This window comes from Bufo gargarizans, chromosome 2, assembly GCF_014858855.1.
Source record: "Bufo gargarizans isolate SCDJY-AF-19 chromosome 2, ASM1485885v1, whole genome shotgun sequence".
NCBI classification, from domain to species: Eukaryota; Metazoa; Chordata; class Amphibia; order Anura; family Bufonidae; genus Bufo; species Bufo gargarizans.
Window position 1 is genome coordinate 60,532,066 of NC_058081.1, and position 17,376 is coordinate 60,549,441.

The window sequence follows — 17,376 nt, forward strand, 5'->3', positions numbered from 1 at the left end:
ATCAGTTCAGTCCCGCTTACGTTTTTTGGACAGAGAAAATACCGCAGCACGCTGCAGTTTTCTCTCCGGCCAAAAATACTGAACAAGTGCCGGAATGCCGGATCCGGCATTAAGTTACATTGAAGTGTATTAGAGCCCGATTCAGCATTAAGTGTTCCGGCAAAACGGATCCGGCTTTCCGGTCTGCGTATGCACAGACCTTTAAAAATGCCCCAAATAAATAATCCCGGATCTGTTTTTCTGGATGACACCGGAGAGACGGATCCGGTATTTCAATGCATTTGTCAGACGGATCCGGATCTGTCTGACAAATGCCATCAGTTTGTGTCCGACTGAACTGCCTGCCGGAATCCTCTGCCGCAAGTGTGAAAGTACCCTAACACAAAGAAAGTACGGTATGAGGTGTGACTGGACTGGGGGTGTCATAGGTCGTGGTGCAACAGCCTTATGCTGTAGTGATGGCATCACACTCATGAAATCAACTGGATCATGCCCTGCCCTTGCACTACCCCAGTTTCTAGCCATATTCCCGTAATAAGTGGTGAAGTGTGCCAGGGTTACATCCTATGCGGGTACTGTATGTCCATGTCTGTATAGGAGTACACCCCAACAACTGCGGTCTATTTCAATGCAGAGGCGTGGAGGACACACTGTGTAACCCCTTCTTATCGCCTTGATATGACCTAATATTGCACGCTGCTCAAATGAAACTAAATTAAAATATAGCATCATTACCAGTCGTTCTGATTAAGAATATCCTCCCATTTTGTGTATACAGCTACGATGCAGAGCTATATGCACCAAGCTGATGCCTTGGCTGCTCCATGGTTCCAGACTGCCCATCCCTCTGGTGGTTAATACCGACCTGGCCCTGAGCAATGTACAGGGATTGTATAAAGGGAATTGTTATTCAGCTTTTTCAGGGACGTACAGAGATATCATAGGGTCCTCCTGCCCCACTCAGTTATCCTCTACATGTACGTCAATCGCTTGCAATGTTGATATGTCCTTTTTTTTTTTTATGTGTAGGTTCGAAAATAATAAATCACTGACAACTACCTTGGTTTCTGCTCCCATATCTTCCCATTAGGACCCCTGGAACATGGGGGCGATAGGCACAATATTTTACTAAAACATGAAGCCAAAATGGATATTAGGAAGCACTGCATCGGGACCGCTTGGTCTGAATGGGTAATGACCTGACCCTGTTCACTAATTGATTATACCGTTCTATGTACTTGTGTTTAATTATGTTATTATGGTTATTTATACACGTACATAATATATATGGAAATGTGACATATAGATTAGTGGATATTTATACAGGGTGCAACGTCACTACACAATAGGGCCGCAGAGAAGCGTGTAATAACCCAAAATGGCCATCGCCTGGCTCCAGCCGATTCCATTCATAGACTGTTTGCCAATTTATTCTCAGGCAATTCCCTAAAGATAAATGTACAAGGTCAGGATTTATGTGTGGAGAATCCGCATCAATTCGTGCGGATTTCCATGTGGATTTTACTCTCCCCATTGAAGTGAATGGAGAAAGTCCGGTCAGGAAAAATAAGATAACTTGACATGCTGTGGATTTTAAAGTCCACACCGTAGGTCAAGATCCGCACAGTAAAAATCTGCACCGTGTACATGAGTATTTCAAATTCTCATAGAATACAATGTACATGACCTACGGTGCAAATCCGCACACGATCCTGATGGTGTGCATTTAGCCTAATGCATTCGGCAACTGAAACCAACCCTTACTACAGATCATGTAACAGTAAAGTAATGCACATGTGCAGTGTGTTCTAGGACACTGAAGAAGGATCCTCACCTGAGATGGGACAGGGGTCTGTATACAGCAGAACTTCTTTATGGCACCATAAAGGTCATCTCTAGACCCAGATATAACGCAAAGAATAAGCTGCAGCCTTCCCTGTCGACCAAGAGAAAAAAGACAAAACATAGGCATTATATATTATTTAACACTACAGGAAACCGAATTAAAAAAAGCCAATTTTCGAAAAGTGGCAATCACTTCTCTATCCATCTATGTGACCCCCATTTGAGCACATGTGTAGTCAGAGAATATTGTAACTGATCTACATTGGTCTTATTTTAGGTCCTTACCACCAGAAATCATGAGACGACAGGACAACAAATTAAGCCAATTCAGGAAAGACTTGTGCGGTTTTCTCATCCATTTATCCCCAAAGTAAAACCTCTAATGTGTAAGCAGTTTGTCCGCACTCCGCAGACAGGTGACCTAATGGCTTAGCTCTCATACAGACTTTGGTCGACGATCTTACGCTCCCCCGAATACATATTCTGGCAGAAAGAAGGATCAGACATACTGAACTTCAACATGCCCAATCCTTTGTTCCCACTAATCCGCTACCTGATCTCGCAACTTTATGGAGAGGTCTAGAGATGTAACGGTCAGCTGAGTCAGCAGGTAAAAAGTGTGTTTGGCCAGCTTCACTGTGCCTCTACGTTTCACTAAAGTTCAGAGCGTTTTTATAAAGGGGTGTGCCATGTTCTGGTATATCATCAATTCCTTTTAGCAGCTGCCATCGGTGCCAACCTTCTTGTCCTCGTCACGAGAGAGAGGCACTTGCGCGGAATGAAACTTACACGTAGAAGGGCACGTGATCAATGACAAAGGGAAATAACCTTAGTGAGCGACATATCAGCCTATATTATGCTCTGAAGTGCCCAACTAAATTATTTATAATACATATGCCACTCGTTTCAATGGAGCTTCCAGTGGGTGTAACGTACCTCCTGCGATCAATGATAAGATTATTAAACGGAGGTCTATGACCACATAACAGAATAGGGCTGCAGTTTGAGCTCATCTAAACAGACTCCTAATATTCTTTAATAGACCTCCTGCTAAAAATTATATTTCCAATGACGCAGCTGGTGCAGAAACTCTTTTGAAGAGTAAGGGCAGCGTCTTTACAGTAGCAGACGTCATCGGCTCTGCACCACCATACAGACTCATCTCTTCTGCTGAGCCACAGCCGAATGTCGAGAAGGAAGCGTTCCTTCCCAACAGCCGGCTGCTTGTTAGGAGGAGGTGAAGCTCTGTATTCACATGCACCGATCACCTCCACAGTATGCTATTGAGATGGCTCGTCCCTATACAGCAGTATATAGCTTTTTAGACCGCACAATCTGCTGCCCAGAAAGGATGATTAAGGTGCCTGCATGAAAGACAGTCTCACCCAATGAATGATCGTTTCACTTGTTCATCGGGTGATCTGCTGCACCTTTAGAAGGCCAGATTGTCTGGCCGTCTAAATCCACCTTTAGGGCTCATGCACAGGAACTTAGTTTTTTCTGTGTACATTCAGTTTTTTTTGTGGACCATATGCAGAACCATTCATTTCAATGGGTCCGTGTGCATTCCGTTTCCGTATGTCCATTCCACCCCAAAAATTTTTAACATGTCCTATTATTTTCCACATTATGGACAAGGATAGGACTGTTCTATTAGGGGCCGGCTGTTCCATTCCGCAAAATATGCAATGCACGCGGACACCATCCGTATTTTTTGCGGACCACTGATATAAAATTGCCCCAGCCCGGTGACTTAGATACACTCACAATACCGAGGGGATAAGGGCCCTCTGGTATAACTACTATCAGGTTCGTTCCCAAAAATATTCAGTTTGTGTGTGCGGCAGCTTCAGCAGTCACATTCCACTGTGAACGTCTGTACATAATCCACTTTATGTAATATTGCTGGAGGTCAGTAAACAATGAGAAAGACTAAATAATGTCAACTACGTGCTGGAAGGACACGTAACAACGCTGAAGAATGTACCAGAGAGTGCGAAGAGATGCAACCAGGGGAGCCAGCCGAGGACAGGGCAGAGAGATCTGTGACCAGGTCAGGTTAAATATGGCCCATAGACCATGGTTATCGTGACATGGGCCCCCTTGAAGAAATCAGGCGTCTGAAGCATGCTTAAAACTGTGATTAAAGATCCTGCAATAATACCTACAGAATGGGGCAGCATGGGAGAAGTCCACGAAATGAAGCACGATTGTCTGTGCCCAGGTTATGTATCAGCTCTGCTCTGTCTTCTCTGTCAGTAAAGTGTATCAGGTGCATCAAAATTACGATGCTCATTCTGATCAGCGTGTTTCTCAATGTATTCATAACTGGCAATGATAAATCTCCTGCTTACCATCTATTACAAAGCTGTCTGCCTGTAGCCACCACTAGGGGGAGCTCAGTGCCCTGGAATGTATGCAGTTTCCATTCACTGAAATAATTTGTTGGCACATGAAAATGCTATGTTTTCACATGAGAAAGAAGGAGTTCGGTGCTGGGCCCTGTAGTTGTCGCATCGCCTTCCTCCATTAAAAGTACACCACTGCTTACAATATAACCTGTGGCATACTTATCCTGTATTACGCAAATAATCCATTGATTTCAATGGGCACTGTGGAATGCTTAATTTCTCATGTGGTGGCGCTGTAGAGAGATGGAAGCCTTACCGCCAGCTCTCCCCACAGATGGCAGGTGATTGTTGCGGGTTACAGCGGGGAACACTGTGTGATAACTATACATGGACTGTTCCATTTTCTTGCTGATATATCGCTATAATGACCCCATATCCAAAAGAATGCTGCAATTTTTAACCCTTTTCTGACAGAGCTGTTGAGAAGTAGTGACTGCACAGTAGTGGTGTCGAATTCAGCTGAGGCCCTTCAGTAATATTCTCCACATGAACACTTCAGGGTAGAAGGAGAAATATTAAAATGTCACTTTGAATGTGATAGTTATAACCACAAAATAGAGATATTTAAGATACATGAGCCATTAATAGTGCGGCGTTAAGTCAGAAGATTAGTACCGGTAATAATGTCCATCTGTTCCAAGATGCGGGAAAATGGAGTCAACTAGGATGGACCATATTGGTGCCTATTACAACATTTCCCTATGTACAAAAAACTGTTTGTACTTGCCCCTAGAGCAGTGGTTCTCAACCTTTCTAAAGCCGTGACCCCTTAATACAGTTCCTCATGTTGTGGTGACCCCCAACCATTAAATTTTTTTCCTTGCTACGTCATAACTAATTTTGCTACTGTTATGAATTGTAATGTAAATATCTTTTTGACCCACCAAAAACACGCACACAGACACAAATACACCAAATGTTAATTCAAATACACAAGTAACAGAACTTTAGCATAAATACAAAATATTTGTAAACCAAATAAATAACTTTAAAATAAATAATAATACCCCCTAAAAAATAAATCAGTGGTGCCCACAGTACCCCTCAAATAAATAGCTCAGTGGTGCTCACAGTACCCCCCGCCCCAAAAAAATTAAAATAAATCAGTGGTGCTCAGGGTATCCCTCAAATAAATAAATCAGTGGTGCTTCAAGTCCCCCCCAAATAAATAAATCAGAAGTGCTCAGGGTCCTCCAAATAAATAAATCAGCGGGGCTTCAGGTCTCCCCAAATAAATAAATCAGCGGGGCTTCAGGTCTCCCCAAATAAATAAATCAGCGGTGCTCAGGGTACCCCCAAATAAATAAATCAGTGGTGCATCAGGTTTCCCCCAAATAAATAAATCAATGGTGCTCAGGGTCCCCCAAATAAATAAATCAATGGTGCTCAGGGTACCCCCAAATAAATAAATCAGCGGTGCTCAGGGTACCCCCAAATAAATAAATCAGTGGTGCATCAGGTTTCCCCCAAATAAATAAATCAATGGTGCTCAGGGTCCCCCAAATAAATAAATCAGCGGTGCTTCAGGTCCCCCCCCCCAAATAAATAAATCAGCGGTGCTTCAGGTCCCCCCCCCAAATAAATAAATCAATGGTGCTCAGGGTCCCCCAAATAAATAAATCAGCGGTGCTTCATGTCCCCCCAAATAAATTAAGCCTTGCTCAGCCAAATAATTAAAATAAAATTAGCCAGGCTCAAGTAAATCATTGGTGGCAGTGGTGCTCAGCGGCGGTGTCATTAACGAAAAAACTCGGACCTCAGCAGACAGGCGGCCCGACATACCCGTCCAGACGTCAGGCTCCTTCAAGCACAGGCAGTGATAGGACATCACTTCCTGTGCGCGAGGATAAGGGGCCGCTGCCGTTGTGCGGGCGACCCACAATAGGAAGCCTCAGGCGACCCCCCGGAAAGGGCCGATCGACCCCTAGGTTGAGAACCGCTGCCCTAGAAGATGGTGTAATGGAAGGCAATTGCCCTGGTGAGAGTGACCACAGACACCTCAAACACCTGTGCCTACATTCTCTTAAAATGTCCCTAATCTTAAAGCGGCTCTGTCACCAGGATCAACCCTATTAAATCAGACATTAATTAAATACCTTTCTTTTGTCTGTATGTTAAACGGCTGCAGAGATATCTGCATTTCTATTCATATGCAAATGAGTGATTGGAGCACCAGGAGGCGGGGCTGAATGGTCTGAGCACTGCTCTGTAACGCCCCCTGTGCTCTGCACACGCCTCCTCCACTTGATTGTCAGGGCTAGACATCAGCGTGCTGAGGGCAGTTCTGTGTCCTGGCTTATACATATCTACGGTACTTTATATATGTATTATACACACTCTGTACTATAGCTTCACCACACTGCGATCTGCTCAGAAAGCGGATATACATATTACTACTGTATTCACAGGTACAATGTAGGATCATACAGACACTGGTAATATGTGATCGCTTATAAGCACAGGAAAACCATGCCTCTTTATGTGGTAATGCTATAGCTCAGAGGTTCCGCTATTGGTTTTGTATGTAGAGATCCCAGGTTTGAATCTTACTGAAGACTTTGAAGTTTTTTTTTCTTCCACATTTATCCCATAAGAAAAGTCTATGTCCTGCTAATATATTTAATGGTTTCTTCATAATCATGTATTGTGTCTATGAATAAAGCAGTAACAGGTTTTAGAAAAATATAGTAAGGCCTTATTATTATATGATTATATTATTTATTATAGTATAACCTTTTAATATGGTTTTAAAGAAAAAATATATAATCTTTCCTGGGACTTGAACCAGGGATGTCCATATTCCAGGCAGATCACTATACCACTAAGCTATAGCATTACAACATAGAGATGCATGGTTTTTCTATGCTTATAACCTGACACACATTACTGATGTCTGTATAATCATACATTGTGCCTATGAATAAAGCAGTGATATGTAGATGAGCAGATCTCGGTGTGGTAAGGCTATAGTACAGAGTGTGTATAATACATATATATACAGTAGATATGTATAAGCCAGGACACAACTCTGCCCTCAGCGTCATGTTTAGCCCCGTCAGTCAAGGGAAGGGCGGAGTGTGCAGAGCACAGGGGGTGTTACATAGCAGTGCTTAGAATAGTCATCCCAGCCTCCTGGTGCTTGAATTCCTTATTTGCATATGAATACAAAACTAGATATCTCTGCAGCCATTTAACATACAGTCAAAATAAAGGTAAGGTTTTAATCAGCATGGTGAGCCCTACCAGCCAGTATGTCTGGTTTAATAGGGTTGATCGTGGTGACAGAGCCGCTTTAAAGTGTACTTGAGTTTTCAAAAAACTTTTGCATAATTGCTGTGCATCTTTGTACACAATTGTGAAGGAACAGGTGTTTTTTCCAGGTAAATTATTACCCGTTTCAGCTGCACAGCTAGATATATTTCACTCAGAAGCTGGGGGTGTCTCCCTTCTGTGGAATCTGCCAGCACTGTACAGCTGTGATGTCCTTTTCCTTATTTTCCACTAAGTTTGTTTTCAGCTCTGGAGCTCACAGAACAGATAAGGAGGGGGAAATCAAACTTACAGACTCAGTGTGTCTGATTGATGAGATCCTACCACTGTAGCCCCCACCGGTCACAAGAACGGGGACTGTGCTCTCCCATGTTCAGGTCCATGGGACTGCCTGAGATAGCGGAGCACAAGCAGTCAGATATTTCTGGCAACCCTATAGAGATGTTCGCTGCTCCATTAAAATGGGGGAACCTGTTCTAATGATCAGCAGGAGCCTCACTAGTTGGACCCCACCAATCAGACACTTATCCCCCTATTCTGCATCTCTATAGGGGATAAATTGTTATAAAGGGCCAACTCTTTATAAAAAAAAAAGAATATGATATTTCCCTTTTTATCCTGTATTCTGGATCCATATCTGAGCTGCATTTTGTGTAGATCGCACACGAACCCATTACTTTCTATGGGTCCACAAAGAAAAAAAATACAGCTCACAGATGTCATCTGTGAGCTGTCCGCATCCATGTGTCCTTCCCACAAATGATAGAACATGTCCTATTCTGGTCCATTTTGCAGACACAAATAGACATTTCTATTAATGGGACAGAGAAGAAGGCACATTCAGATTTCACACTGCTTTTAGATATTTACTTTACACACTTATATAGCGCTGACATATTCCACATCGCTTTACAGACATTAGCATCACGCTGTTCCCAGCGGGGCTCACAATCTAAGATCTCTATCGGTATGTCTTTGGAGTGTGGGGGGAAACCGGAGAACCCAAAGGAAACCCACACAAACTCCATGCAGATGTTGTCCTTGGTCGGATTCAAATCCAAGACCTCAGCGTTGCAAGGCACCAGTGCTAACCACTGAGCCACCATGATGCCTGTATTTTGTGGACCCGTCATTTTGCAGACAGCAAAATGCGTACAGTGGTGTTCATGTAACCTAACTCTGATCCAAGCTGTTTAACCCTAAGATGTCACACTCAATTATGACAGCGACATTTAAGTGTTTTAACAGAGGAAGCCTCTGCAAGCCCATCCTCAGGGTGATCGCAGGGTGCTATGGCAGAAAACAGCCTAACAAAAGTAAAAAAAAAAGTAAATATAAAAAGAATATTAAGGTCACACAGTGTAACAACCCACACTATAAAATAGATGCATTATTCATCTGGAATGGTGAAAGGCATAAAAAATACCAGAAATGCTGGGAAAAAAAAAGTTGTGAAATAAAGATCAAAAAGTCAATGGTTTCATTACTACACCAAATGGTACCAAGGAAGTCATGCTGCGAAAAAAAACAACCTACACACAACTCCACTGATGGAAAAAAGTTCTGGGTATTGGAATATAGAGTGTTGACACAAAAAATTATTTAGCAAAAAAACTGAAAGAGGTTTTAATATGCAAAACCCCAGACCCCAGTTATACATTTGGTATTGCTGTAATTGTAAAGACCTCCAGAATGAAGCTACAATACAACCATGAACTCAAAAAACAAACCCCCGCTGTTCCTTTTTCCACATGGATCAATCCCACGTGTCCCACTTCTGCTCCACCTGTGAACAGCGTATAAATGTAGCCACGTGACTCGATACTGGTTGAATAAGAGAAATGTATCTGGATTCATTGCTGACTGGTTTTCCTTAGAAGAGCACCATCTCCTTGGGACCAGGGTGCCGACCATAAATTTCCATTTGAATAGTAAATACTAAGCAGGTGGCTCACTCTGGTTTATCACGATAATACCTGTGAGATATACATCCCGGCGGTGCATGGCCATGTACTAAAAGACGAACAATTCATCTATTACAAAGACGTGCCTTTGCCACATACATCACAAGAATTGGTGCAGGACTCACGAAAATCAAGCTGTTGAGACAGGTCCGTCGCGAGATCAGAGACGAGACTTGGACAGAACCGGAAACATCTCAGCTATAGCAGAGAAAGGTGGAAGCGTGGGACGTCACGGTAGTAACCCTCCCACGGAATGGCTTCATTGAGACCACAGTGAGTACAAACAATTCTGAGACAAGTGGAATCGCGCCATATTGTTGCACAGTAAAAACGCTACAAATAAGTGTGCTACACAGACCTGCTGGACAATTGTAACAACATCCAGCACATCCGATAATTCGGGACAAACATAGTGGATGGACAATCTCGATACTATAAGAAAAATACCAAAATAAGCCAGGATTTGCGCTAGCATTGCGACATCCTTCATACAGTGCATCTATATATATTTTTTACAGTTCACATCTGACTTGCATGCACGGACCAATTGGTACCTATATACCGCATTGGAATACAAACAGCCCTGATTTGCCTTGCCACAGATAGCTGCGATCCAACAAGTCGGACCCATTGGGGAAGATACGGATGCAGCTTTCCCTGGCATAGAAAAATACATGGGCAGTATGTCCAATTAGATGTTTTTTATTGATGTTTTTATTGTTGTTTTATTGTGACATTGTCAGTATCTCCAACCCAGTGTTCACAGGGTATCCCACGTGAATTCCTATAGTTCTGAGTGCCGGTTCTATTCCACATAAATTTCCATTTGTCACTAGATTTCATCACATTTGACAGAAAAAAAATTGATGCACAAAGCACATTTTTTTTTAAATCAAGCAAAACAAAAAACACCCCGGTGGGACTGGACGGACCCTGTTGACGGTCACTGGCGTCGGTCGTGTAATAGATTTGGCAGTGCACCGTCTGTTAGAAATACAAACCGGATTCCCAAAAAGTTGGGACACTAAACAAATTGTGAATAAAAACTGAATGCAATGATGTGGAGATGGCAAATGTCAATATTTTATTTGTAATAGAACGTAGATGACAGATCAAACGTTTAATCCGAGTAAATGTATCATTTTAAAGGAAAAATACGTTGATTCAAATTTTCACGGTGTCAACAAATCCCAAAAAAGTTGAGACAAGTAGCAATAAGAGGCTGGAAAAAGTAAATTTGAGCATAACGAAGAGCTGGAAGACCAATTAACACTAATTAGGTCAATTGGCAACATGATTGGGTATAAAAAGAGCTTCTCAGAGTGGCAGTGTCTCTCAGAAGCCAAGATGGGTAGAGGATCACCAATTCCCACAATGTTGCGCAGAAAGATAGTGGAGCAATATCAGAAAGGTGTTACCCAGCAAAAAATTGCAAAGACTTTGCATCTATCATCATCAACTGTGCATAACATCATCCGAAGATTCAGAGAATCTGGAACAATCTCTGTGCGTAAGGGTCAAGGCCGTAAAACCATACTGGATGCCCGTGATCTCCGGGCCCTTAAACGACACTGCACCACAAACAGGAATGCTACTGTAAAGGAAATCACAGAATGGGCTCAGGAATACTTCCAGAAACCATTGTCAGTGAACACAATCCACCGTGCCATCCGCCGTTGCCAGCTGAAACTCTACAGTGCAAAGAAGAAGCCATTTCTAAGCAAGATCCACAAGCTCAGGCGTTTTCACTGGGCCAGGGATCATTTAAAATGGAGTGTGGCAAAATGGAAGACTGTTCTGTGGTCAGACGAGTCACGATTCGAAGTTCTTTTTGGAAATCTGGGACGCCATGTCATCCGGACCAAAGAGGACAAGGACAACCCAAGTTGTTATCAACGCTCAGTTCAGAAGCCTGCATCTCTGATGGTATGGGGTTGCATGAGTGCGTGTGGCATGGGCAGCTTGCATGTCTGGAAAGGCACCATCAATGCAGAAAAATATATTCAGGTTCTAGAACAACATATGCTCCCATCCAGACGTCATCTCTTTCAGGGAAGACCCTGCATTTTTCAACAAGATAATGCCACACCACATTCTGCATCAATCACAACATCATGGCTGCGTAGGAGAAGGATCCGGGTACTGAAATGGCCAGTCTGCAGTCCAGATCTTTCACCTATAGAGAACATTTGGCGCATCATAAAGAGGAAGGTGCAAGAAAGAAGGCCCAAGACGATTGAACAGTTAGAGGCCTGTATTAGACAAGAATGGGAGAGCATTCCTATTTCTAACAGGGCTGTGGAGTCGGTAGATAAATGCTCCGACTCCGACTCCCCGACTCCTCTGTATTTAATATGCAAATGTATTTTATACATTCCTTGAAGGAAAGAAAAGTTCTTCTAAGCTCTTCTAGCACAGAGAGGTAGTTGGGCAGAAGCTGCTGCCTTCTCCTTTGTGTGCTGATCTTCTGCTGAAGATAGGGCAGTGGGAGGATCCAGGAAGGGACATTTATTTTAAAACATGATTTCCCTAGAAGAATCCCATAGTCATGTTTAAAGTTTAAGATAACATTCTGAGTTTACACGTTTTATAGCCTTTAGCTGAATGACAGCAGCTTGAACTATTGACCCTCCATTCCCTTCACTTATACAAGTGTCTAGTCTTGCAAAACACATATTTACTTAATCCCTTATCAGTGAGAGGCTAGGTAAACCATGGGCATTGTGTTCCCTGTAACATCAGAACACAACACAATGGAAAGTATATGTATTGCCACTCCTAATTGTGCATTGCGTGCCATATAGTGAAACATATGAAAAGGATGCTTCTTCACATCACTGAACGCGTCTGTTTTGCAGTTACGTGAGGCACTGCATGCATTGGCCTTTATTCTTACAGTAGAGAAGTCATTAATTATAACTGTTTATGAATTCGGACATTTAAACTTGCTTTTTTTTTTTTTATTCCAATTTAAATTTAGTAGGAGTCTGAGTCGGTTCATTTTTTGCCGACTCCGACTCCAGGTACCCAAAATTGACTCTGACTCCTCGACTCCGACTCCACAGCCCTGATTTCTAAACTTGAGAAACTGGTCTCCTCGGTCCCCAGACGTCTGTTGAGTGTTGTAAGAAGAAGGGGAGATACCACACAGTGGTGAATATGGCCTTGTCCCAACTTTTTGGGGATTTGTTGACACCATGAAATTCTGATTCAACATATTTTTCCCTTAAAATGGTACATTTTCTCAGTTTAAACTTTTGTTCCGTGATTTATGTTCTATTCTGAATAAAATATTAGAAGTTGGCACCTCCACATCATTGCATTCAGTTTTTATTCACGATTTGTATAGTGTCCCAACTTTTTGGGAATCCGGTTTGTAGAAACCACGGCGCAGATGTGAACAGAGCCTTAGTGAAACTCCTTAGGTAGAAATAAGCCCAATTATTTAGGTCAAGTGACACATTCCTATGGCCTGCAGGATTAGCAGAGATGACAGAAGGTATTGTATGCTTACTGCAGACATAAGGTCATAGGCTCTGAGCCAGTTAACAATTTCAGTCAATGAGACCTAGAACACTACAATTATACCCAAAAATTTCCTCCTAGAGGGCTTGTCTTAGGACAGATATTATTAATATGCAATTTGCTGCACACAGATTATTTGGATGCAATTTCAGTGTTTTATTGGTGCGATACCATACAAAGAATCGTGATCCAGTTACATTATGAGTTAATTTAGATGACCACTCTTGATAATGATGGCGACGGAACGTTTCAGTCCAGGCGGACCTTCTTCAGCGGTCTTATGATCTATGATAATAACATCGGCCCCATTAGTAGTGTAAACAGATAAGTGCAATTGATAAGTTGACAAAAAGAAGGTTCTAGAAATATATACAGCATGTTAATAAAATAATGTTGGAAGCCATGTTCCAATAAGGTGAAGATGTGTGGGGAGTATGTAATGCCTCATGAGTAGAGGCCAGGCCAGAATACATGGACTATATGTAGAGTAATGATAGGAGGGAGATTGCGGGACTTGAAAGTAATAGGGATCACTATTAGAGCAGAAAGATATGAAGATAAGTGGATCAGAAGTAAAAAAACTAATGATTGTACCCGTTAGAGAGAAAAAAAAATCACCTGCAATTTTTGGTAGAGGAGGTCTGGGCTGGATCACAGGACGCTAGCCTGTGTGTGCCGCTTTTTAGTTTGTATGTGCTGTTCAGAGCACTGATCACGTGATTCCGGGAATCGCAAGATGCGTTCCAGGGGCGATGTGGCTGTTTCTGAGAGGGAAATACAAATGTTGTGTAGATGATGGGTTATTAATGAGTGATAGTAGTGTTATGGAAATCTACATAATGAATTGTATGGGGACAGAAGAATGTGGCGAGAGAATCACAAGATGAGAGGAGCAAAGCAATTTTAAAACAAGAATATGGAGGTATTTGTGGAAGGGATTAAGGGAAATATGGTTAAATCGGCAATATACACAAATATCATAATAAGCAGAGATATGGTACAAAAAAATTAGCTCCTGAATATTAGTACAGTATAAATGGACACAGTGAATTTTTTTTTAAACAGAGCTAAAATTTATAAACGGGACAAAAATGATGCTTTTATGATAACATCTTAATAATAACATCTGGTTATTAAGAGGGGGAGAGGGAACTTACTAACACAGTCTTCGATATGTTGTGTGGTCTCGAGGCCGCATGGGCATTTCAGTAGATAAACCACAAAACTTGAGTCACAAGTAAAAAAAAATCCTTTAATGGGAAAAGATTGTCCCGTTGGTGGATGGGTTACGTATTCACCTTTGATAACGCTTGAGCCTTGGGCACAGCTCAGACAGGGGAATGTTCCCTGTCTCTGGCTCCGTAGGAACAATTGCTCAGGTAGTCTGGTAAAGCTTCCCACATCGTCTTAGACATGTTTATCTCTAATATTGTGCGGCCTCTTGTAAGGCGAGGCATATGATTGAGAAGGTAGAGATGAGTACTGTGTATAGAAATCGGGAAGCCGCAAAGGCGAATCCTGCTCTGGTCTTAGCAATCATGAGATCGCCGGGGGTCGGGTGACTGTATGAGCTGCTGGATCTTAGCAGACCCAGATCAGCTCTGCAGTGAGGCTGAACAGCCCTGTCCAACCTATCTCGAGGCTGTATTCCCCTATAACTGGAGCTAATCTGTCAGCCCCAGTTACAGGAGTTACAAGAGACGTATACTTAAAAAAGAAAAATATTAAATCTAAAAATGCATCAAGGGGGTTAAATAGCCCGGTTAGAGATTAATTCAGTGTGGAAAAATGCCATAAAGTGTAGTTTAGATAAGCTGTATTTACTGCTCCACCCAGACCTGCTCTATCAGGTTACCTGGGCTGTAAAATGGATTAACCAGCCTGGACTCTAGTATGATACACTGAAGCAAACCAACAGAGAGATATGTGCGGCGGCTGCTGCTGATGTGCTGGTCTCACAGACTGGATCCAGCTGAATCCATTTCTCAGTTGTGCAAAGAACTAGCTTTATACAGGTTTACTGCCTCTGAATGAAAATAGAGGGTTCTCATTCACTAACAGCATGCTAGTATATTGGCACAAGCCAATAGACAATGCCAATTTTTAAAATGGACTTGTCTAGGAGGTAGAATGGCTATTGCTGATCTTACCTATCCCCTAATTTAGATGCCTGACTACATCTTTATGAACGGAGAAGATACAAACATGAACTAATGTGACAGACGCAGACGGGTAATCGCTGGTTATACACACGGGAGGCGACTCCTTGGCTTCCACAAGAGGTCAGAGTACATGTTTATTCCCGAGGCGGACAAGCCTTTACGATAAACCTTGTCTGTTGTAATCTGGTACTCTTCATCCTCGTCTCCTGGAAGCTGTTGCCCCAATACCCTTCATTACTGGAAGAATTGGCCAACATGTCTAATGTGTGTGGCCTAATCTACACATGCACTAAGGCCGGCCGTACCCATTCCATAGCTGCCATCCCAGCAATTATTGGGGCGACAGCTACCTCCCATACAGGAGATGGGAGAAAGTCGCCTTCAGACATTTTCAGGGGGCGGTTTATCTCCTGGGAGAACAAAAAGACAGGGCGACATCATCCGACAGGGGCAGTCCGAACACATTAGACTCAGCAGGTTGGGTTGACAATACGCTACAGCCTCATGCACGCGACCGTAGGTTTGGCCCGCGTCTATTTTTTGCAGATCACACGTGGACTTATTCATTTCCTTAGGTCCACCAAATATTTTGTACAGCACACGTGTCATCTGTGTGCTGTCATCATCCGTGTGGCCGTTCCGCGAATTACAGAACATGTCCTATTCTTGTTCGTTTTGTGGACAAGAATAGCCATTTCTACTAATGGGCATGAGAAAATTACAGAATGCACACAGCAGGTTCCCGTATTCTGCAGGTCCGCGCACCGCAAACACCAGGCAGATATCAGGAAAGGGTCAAGGATCAGGGATTTCAACATGCCAAATCCTCTTATTCTCTGGGGAAATAAAGCACGCCAGAAGCTTATTCTCCTCTTCCATTGAGAGCACATGAATGTTAGGCTGGGCGTGTGTATGGGGTAGACAGGTAGGAATAGATGTCAGCCAGGCAACCATTTTCTGACAGCGATATATGGTGTAGGAGCAACTTAAATCCTCACCTACTTTTCAAACAACTTTGAATAAATTAATAGTACAAGCAACCATCAGAGGCTGTGTAATCTGTCTTACCAGTGAGAACTGTCTAGTTCTCCCGTAATCAGCTGTCTACCTCCTCACCCCTTCCCAAACGCTTTTTGTCTTTAAAAATTTTCTTTAACCCCTTAAGGACCAGGCTCATTTTCACCTTAAGGACCAAGCCATTTTTTGCAAATCTGACCAGTGTCACTTTATGTGGTGATAACTTTAAAACGCTTTGACTTATCCAGGCCATTCTGAGATTGTTTTTTCGTCACATATCGTACTTCATGACACTGGTAAAACGGAGTAAAAAAATAATTTGCAAATTTTTAAGTTTCTATTTCTCTACTTCTATAATACATAGTAATACCTCCAAAAATAGTTATTACTTTACATTACCCATATGTCTACTTCATGTTTGTAAATAATTTTGGGAATGATATTTTATTTTTTGCGGATGTTACAAGACTTAGAAGTTTAGAAGTAAATCTTGAAATTTCTCAGAAATTTTTAAAAACCAACTTGTTAAGGACCAGTTCAGGTCTGAAGTCACTTTGTGAAGCTTACATGATAGAAACCACCCCAAAATGACCCCATTCTAGAAACTACACACCTCAGGGTATTCAAAACTGATTTTTACAAACGTTGTTAACCCTTTAGGTGTTCCACAAGAATTAATGGAAAATAGAGAGATAATTTCAAAATTTCACTTTTTTGGCAGATTTTCCATTTTAATATTTTTTTTCCAGTTAAAAAGCAAGGGTTAACAGCCAAACAAAACTCATTATTTATGGCCCTGATTCTGTAGTTTACAGAAACCCCCCATATGTGGTCGTTAACCGCTGTACGGGCACACGGCAGGGCGCAGAAGGAAAGGAATGCCATACGGTTTTTGGAAGGCAGATTTTGCTAGACTTTTTTTTGACACCATGTCCCATTTGAAGCCCCCCTGATGCACCCCTAGAACAGAAACTCCAAAAAAGTGACCCCATTTTAGAAACTATGGGATAGGGTGGAAGTTTTGTAGGTACTAGTTTAGGGTACATATGATTTTTCGTTGCTCTATATTACACTTTTTGTGAGGCAAGGTAACAAGAAATAGCTTTTTTGGCACAGTTTTTGTGTGTGTTATTTACAACATTTATCTGACAGGTTAGATCATGTGGTATTTTTATAGAGAAG

At 42.2% G+C, this 17,376-nt stretch overlaps 1 protein-coding gene across 1 annotated transcript in view; it reads right to left on the minus strand.

Annotated features, from left to right (window-relative positions):
• PIWIL2 (piwi like RNA-mediated gene silencing 2) overlaps nt 1-17,376 on the minus strand; it is a 217,895-nt gene that overhangs the window by 13,533 nt on the left and 186,986 nt on the right. The window contains exon 17 of the mRNA XM_044276975.1: nt 1,835-1,936. Within this exon, the coding sequence (XP_044132910.1) occupies nt 1,835-1,936 (102 nt within the window). The remainder of the gene's footprint in view (nt 1-1,834; nt 1,937-17,376) is intronic.